This window comes from Euprymna scolopes, chromosome 8 (assembly GCF_053919585.1).
Source record: "Euprymna scolopes isolate OS-2025 chromosome 8, ASM5391958v1, whole genome shotgun sequence".
NCBI lineage: Eukaryota > Metazoa > Mollusca > Cephalopoda > Sepiida > Sepiolidae > Euprymna > Euprymna scolopes.
This window is the reverse complement of record NC_136489.1, coordinates 149,178,489-149,185,338: the sequence shown is the minus strand read 5'-3', so window position 1 is coordinate 149,185,338 and position 6,850 is coordinate 149,178,489. Positions and strand designations below refer to the sequence as shown.

Here is a 6,850-nt window from a genome sequence, read left to right as displayed (position 1 = left end):
TGAGCATTCACATGAACCCTTGCTCTTGTCGCACGGTCTTCGGCTCAGGTAGACACCTGATAACCCCCACTTTGTCTATATCCGGCCTTATTCCAGCCTCATTAATCACAAATTCCAAATATTAGAAACTGACACTTGGGCAACTTTATTCTCAGTTGATGTTGGCGCAACCTCTCAAATACTTCCGTCGAATGTGCAAAGTGCTCCTCAGGCGTCCGTGAGAAAATTAAAATATTATCCAAGTATGCCCCTGCAAACCCCTCTAACCCCCGCAAAACTATCGACATCAATTGTGAAAAGACCCCTAATGCATTACAGAAACGGTATAATTCTGAAGATAAACAGTCCCGCATGATATGCAAAAGCCGCTTTCTCTTGATCCTTCCCATCGAGGGCTACCTGCCAGTAACCTGATCCAGGGTGGTAAAACATCTCGCTCTACCCAACAAAGCCAATATGTCGTCTATTAGGGGCAAAGGCATCGCTAGGGGTTTTGTAATAGCATTCAGTTTCTGGAAATCCATACAAAATCTGTGTCCCCCGTCTTTCTTTTCCACGATCACCACGGGGAAACTCCACGGTAAGGTGGAGTGTTCAATTATTCCCGCCTCCAACATCTCATACACCGCCTCCTCTACAATTTTTCTTTTATGAATCGGGGTTTGGTAGGGTTTCAATCTTATAGGCTGGTGGTCTCCCGTATCAATCCTTATCGTTACCGTGTTTGTACATCCCAATTCCCGATCGCTAGAACCGATAATATCTGGATTGTGCTCTAGCAGTTTTATTACCTCCCCTTGGTACTCAGGCGGTGCTATCACTCCCCCTGTTTTTATCCTTGATGATTCCCTTGATTCCTTGTCACCTATCCACCAGGTCTCTATTCTTTGGATTCTCTCAACAGGGTAAGCTCGTTCCACCTGGGTTCCACGTTTAACCCGTACCGTTTTACAGGAATTATTTGTAAACAGCACCGGGAGGCTTCCAGGTCCACTCACTATGGCATCATTAATCGCCACTTCTAAGTCCCCCTCTCCCTCTTCTTTTAAAGAGGTCACCTGGTGGTATCTATCAGGGCTTCCCTTCCTTCGCCCCTGGAGACTTCCCATTGTGGACACCACCGTTTGGGGAGGTATTTCCGTATTCTCTGAGGTCACCACCGGGAGGTCCATTGGCTGTTCTCGGCCACTTAGGGGAATGCCCCTCCCATTCAACCACAGGGTCGGTGGAACGAAAGTGACCGCGGCTCCCATTTCTTCCAGCCAATCATACCCAAATATCAACTCTTCACAGAAATCGGGTGCCACATTAGCCTGTAATTGCCCAGTCATTCCGTCTACCTCATAAGGGAGCCTGGCCAGTCCTTCCAGGGATAGTCGGCCTTGATCCGCCTGTGTCAATTTTAGGTCAGCCAAACACACACGTCCCTGCGAAAAGCTTGTCTGCTTGGAACATTGAACGTGTCAGAGTACGGAATGGATAGCTAAAGTCAAAGAAATTGAACTGATGTAAAAAAAATCCAACAAAACACATCTAAAAGATTAGACTACTACTACTACTACTACTACTACTACTACTACTACTACTACTACTACTACTAATAATAATAATAATAATAATAATAATAATAATAATAATAACACTACTAAGGGTCAAGGAGGATGGAAAGACCGAGGAGGGAGCACTGGCCCAGACCTCCGCTGGACAAGTGCGAAGAGAACTGGGATCTTGGGGAAGCTTAGTGCCACTCAATTTCCAGTATAAACCAATGGCCACTGCCAGCGAGAAATCAATGGTAAGAGGCTGTTGCGATGATGCAAAACTATTTGCAAATGCTATCGAAGGAGGAAGAGAGAGCTAGACGTCTGGGGAGACTTGTTGTCACTCAGCTTCCAGAGAACACCACAGGTCTCCAATCAGATCGTTTGCTGACTTGTGTGAAAGCTCCATGTGAGTCGATAATAACAATAATAATAATAATAATAATAATAATAAAAATATAATAATAATAATAATAATAATAATAATAATAAAAATATAATAATAATAATAATAACAATAATAATAATAATAATAATAATAATAACAATAATAATAATAATAATAAAAATATAATAATAATAATAAAAATATAATAATAATAATAATAATAATAATAAAAATATAATAATAATAATAATAACAATAATAATAATAATAATAATAACAATAATAATAATAATAATAATATAATAATAATAATAATAATAATAATAATAACATTAATAATAATGGTTAGGGAATAAGATTGGAAATCCAGATCACCAAATTAAAGATGAATCTAAAACCACAAATATAATAAAAGTGAACATGGATCTGTGGAAAAATAAGGAACAACTGGTGCACAAACCTAATAAAAAACAATTAAAAACATAGCGATAAAAAGGAGTAACTGAAACGATAAAAATACAAACAAAAACAATACAAACAAAAACAATACAAACAAAAACAAGACCCGTGAAATTAATAGAAGATATTATTTTTAGAACGCAAACTGACGAATTACAAGAATGGAGACGCGGTACCCGACGGAAACCAGTACACTTACAAATATTTGGGATTTTCTTGAATCACAGATCATCAAATGTACATAAATAAAAAGGAAAATTACCCGAGTGGAACGAAAAACACTTGTAGAAACGAAACTATACAGTAGAAATCTAATTAAAGGAATACTTGGAGAGTATCGCTGTAACGTGGCCGTTACTTCACAAATGGATAAACAAATAAAATACGAATACAAATACATAAAATCCGGGTTGGTATTTTTGTTCTTTTTTCAAGAAAATTTTTTTCTTTTACCGTTATAATTGTTTCGACATCGACTTTAAAGCCTCTAGCTATCACCTGTCCATTTTAGCCAAGAAGGCGTTTCTCATTCTTCCCAGCGCACGTCAGTCGTAACCAACCATTTCTCGCTTGCGCTTTCATACGTCTATTTTCTTCTATGTCGACATTCTTTCCCTCACGGGCACGTGTTGCACTTTTTCTCCTTTTTCCTTCCTCTTCTCGCACATATTTGCTAATTTGCATATGTGCATTTTTTTCTCCCTTTTCCTTTCTCTTCTCTCACAGATTTCCTAATTTGCATACGTGCATTTTTCTCCTTTTTCCTTCCTCTTCTCTCACAGATTTCCTAATTAACATATGTGCATTTTTTTCTCCTTTTTCCTTTCTCTTCTCTCACAGATTTCCTAATTTGCATATGTGCATTTTTTCTCCTTTTTCCTTTCTCTTCTCTCACAGATTTCCTAATTTGCATACGTGCATTTTTTCTCCTTTTTCCTTTCTCTTCTCTCACAGATTTCCTAATTTGCATACGTGCATTTTTCTCCTTTTTCCTTCCTCTTCTCTCACAGATTTCCTAATTAACATATGTGCATTTTTTCTCCTTTTTCCTTTCTCTTCTCTCACAGATTTCCTAATTAACATATGTGCATTTTTTCTCCTTTTTCCTTTCTCTTCTCGCACAGATTTCCTAATTTGCATACGTGCATTTTTTCTCCTTTTTCCTTTCTCTTCTCTCACAGATTTCCTAATTTGCATATGTGCATTTTTTCTCCTTTTTCCTTTCTCTTCTCTCACAGATTTCCTAATTTGCATACGTGCATTTTTTTCTCCTTTTTCCTTCCTCTTCTCGCACAGATTTCCTAATTTGCATACGTGCATTTTTCTCCCTTTTCCTTCCTCTTCTCTCACAGATTTCCTAATTTGCATACGTGCATTTTTTCTCCTTTTTCCTTTCTCTTCTCTCACAGATTTCCTAATTTGCATATGTGCATTTTTTCTCCTTTTTCCTTTCTCTTCTCTCACAGATTTCCTAATTTGCATATGTGCATTTTATCTCCTTTTTCCTTCCTCTTCTCGCACAGATTTCCTAATTAACATATGTGCATTTTTTCTCCCTTTTCCTTCCTCTTCTCTCACAGATTTCCTAATTTGCATACGTGCATTTTTTCTCCTTTTTCCTTCCTCTTCTCGCACAGATTTCCTAATTTTCATACGTGCATTTTTCTCCCTTTTTCCTTCCTTTTCTCTCACAGATTTCCTAATTTGCATACGTGCATTTTTTCTCCTTTTTCCTTTCTCTTCTCGAACAGATTTCCTAATTAACATATGTGCATTTTTTCTCCTTTTTCCTTTCTCTTCTCTCACAGATTTCCTAATTTGCATACGTACATTTTTTCTCCTTTTTCCTTCCTCTTCTCTCACAGATTTCCTAATTTGCATACGTGCATTTTTTCTCCTTTTTCCTTCCTCTTCTCGCACAGATTTCCTAATTTGCATATGTGCACTTTTTCTCCTTTTTCCTTCCTCTTCTCGCACAGATTTCCTAATTTGCATATGTGCATTTTTTCTCCTTTTTCCTTCCTCTTCTCGAACAGATTTCCTAATTTGCATATGTGCATTTTTTTCTCCTTTTTCCTTCCTCTTCTCTCACAGATTTCCTAATTTGCATATGTGCATTTTTTCTCCTTTTTCCTTCCTCTTCTCTCACAGATTTCCTAATTTGCATACGTGCATTTTTTCTCCTTTTTCCTTTCTCTTCTCTCACAGATTTCCTAATTTGCATACGTGCATTTTTTCTCCTTTTTCCTTCCTCTTCTCGCACAGTTTTCCTCATTTGCATATGTGCATTTTTTCTCCTTTTTCCTTCCTCTTCTCGCGCAGATTTCCTAATTTGCATATGTGCATTTTTTCTCCTTTTTCCTTCCTCTTCTCTCACAGATTTCCTAATTTGCATATGTGCATTTTTTCTCCTTTTTCCTTCCTCTTCTCGCACAGATTTCCTAATTTGCATATGTGCATTTTTTCTCCTTTTTCCTTCCTCTTCTCGCACAGATTTCCTAATTTGCATATGTGTATTTTTTCTACTGCTGCTGCTATTGCTAAGTTCTCCGCATTCTAGCCATCCTTCTCTGCTGTAGATACTTTCCACACGCTCATACGCACTATGATACATCATTAATAAGGCACTCTAAAGCACCTAGATGCTGCACTAGAGAAGATCTTTGACAGATTGATCTTGACGACCAGAAAACTAATGACAATGCGCAATGTATTACAATCGATAAACCATACTAACCTACTCTATGTGTAACAGAAGGTATTGATAAATGTACAAGATTGTGTACAAGGAACATAAAAGTCGGGAAAATTACATAAATCAGAACACAGAAAAATCTCTCCAGCGGGAAACACCGTCAAGAAGATCAATATAGGCAACAATGAAAGCAGAGACTAAAAACTAAGGAAAGTGGGAAAGGAAAGAGCAACATGGACGATTTATAAAAATGCCAGATTAAGAGAATCAAATAATACATGAAATTGACAAACAAAAAGACATATCAACAAAGAAAGATAATATCTACTGACAGCTGCAGAGAACGAGTCGATTAGAACTAACAAAATCAAAGCTAACATCGATAAAACACGGGAAAACAGTAAATGAAGACTGTGGATAATAAGACGAAACAATAAACCACATAATAACTAAATGCAGCAAACTAGCCCAAAAGAAATATAAAGACAAGCACGACTGTGTGGCAAAGATAGCACACTGGAAGTTCTGCATAGGACTGAACCTAAAACATGCGGACATATTGTTTAAACACAAACCGGAAACAATAATCGAAAACGAAAACCACACAATCCTTTGGGACGTGGAGGTTCAAACAGAAAGACTTACCCAAGCAAGAAGACTGTATGTTATAATAATTAACAAGAAGGGAAAAATAGCCGAATTGTATAATATGCCATCCTAACAGACAAGAAGGTGAATATCACAGGAGAAAAACGAAACAAATACGCGGAACTTTACAGATAACTGAAAGGAATATGGAGCCTCAGGAAATTATTATAATACCAATAATTTAGGAGCACCTAGAACAATCCAAAGAATATGAAAAAAAAAAGATTATGAGAATTCGGAATCATAGGAAAGATTGAGACTATGCAACAGACAATAATATTGAAAACAGCTGAAATCTCAAGGAAAACCTTCGAATGCGGAAACTAATCCGCATGAGCAACAAACCTTAACCGACCGTATCGAAACTGCACCAGAAGTAAAACAAAATGTGCACCACATGAAAACAAACCTCAAAAACCAAAACAAAAAAGATTTGTACTGTCGCATTGAGTGGCACCATACCGAACAGTTGAAAGGTGAAGGTAGATAGAAAGACCGAGGAAATAAAGCACTAACGAGACTTTCAGGAAATGGGTGCGACTGGAACTGGGACCTTAGAAAAGCTATTGCAATGTAAATTCTAATTAAGACATTGGTCGTTGCTAAGGAGAAATCAATGACAAACGATTATTGGGATAATGCACATTCATTGGTAAAGTTTAGCGAAAGAGGAAGAAAGTACTGGCAAATAAACAACTTGTGTTCATACAGATAAGTGAAGAGGGAGGAAATTTCTGATAATAACCTGTATAATAATTCAAAGTTAATAATAATAATAATAATAATAATTATAATAATAATTATAATAATAATAATAATAATTATAATAATAATTATAATAATAATAATAATTATAATAATAATAATAATTATAATAATAGTAATAATAATAATAATAATAATAATAATAATAATAATAATAATAATCTACTATATAAAGACTAAAAGATCCTGAAGGTGGTAAAATTGTATAAATTTAAACATAGTCATGGCATGGATCGATTAAAAGACAGCGTATGACAGGATCCCCCAAGCATTGATTATAGAACGCGTAAGAATGTACAAAATATCAGGTAAGAATATCAATTTGATTTAAAATTGTGATCAGAACTTAGAGAC

General features: G+C 36.2%; 1 protein-coding gene across 1 annotated transcript; it reads right to left on the bottom strand.

Annotated features, from left to right (window-relative positions):
- Positions 1-395: 395 nt before the first annotated feature.
- Positions 396-1,331, bottom strand: LOC145283989 (uncharacterized). The gene has a single exon (XM_080133085.1). The coding sequence runs from the start codon at positions 1,329-1,331 to the stop codon at positions 396-398; it is 936 nt and encodes a 311-aa protein (XP_079989211.1).
- Positions 1,332-6,850: the final 5,519 nt, after the last annotated feature.

What these genes read in the sequence shown, in the direction of transcription:
- LOC145283989 (XM_080133085.1), bottom strand. Translation starts at nt 1,331, where the DNA reads ATGACTGGGCAATTACAGGCTAATGTGGCACCCGATTTCTGTGAAGAG.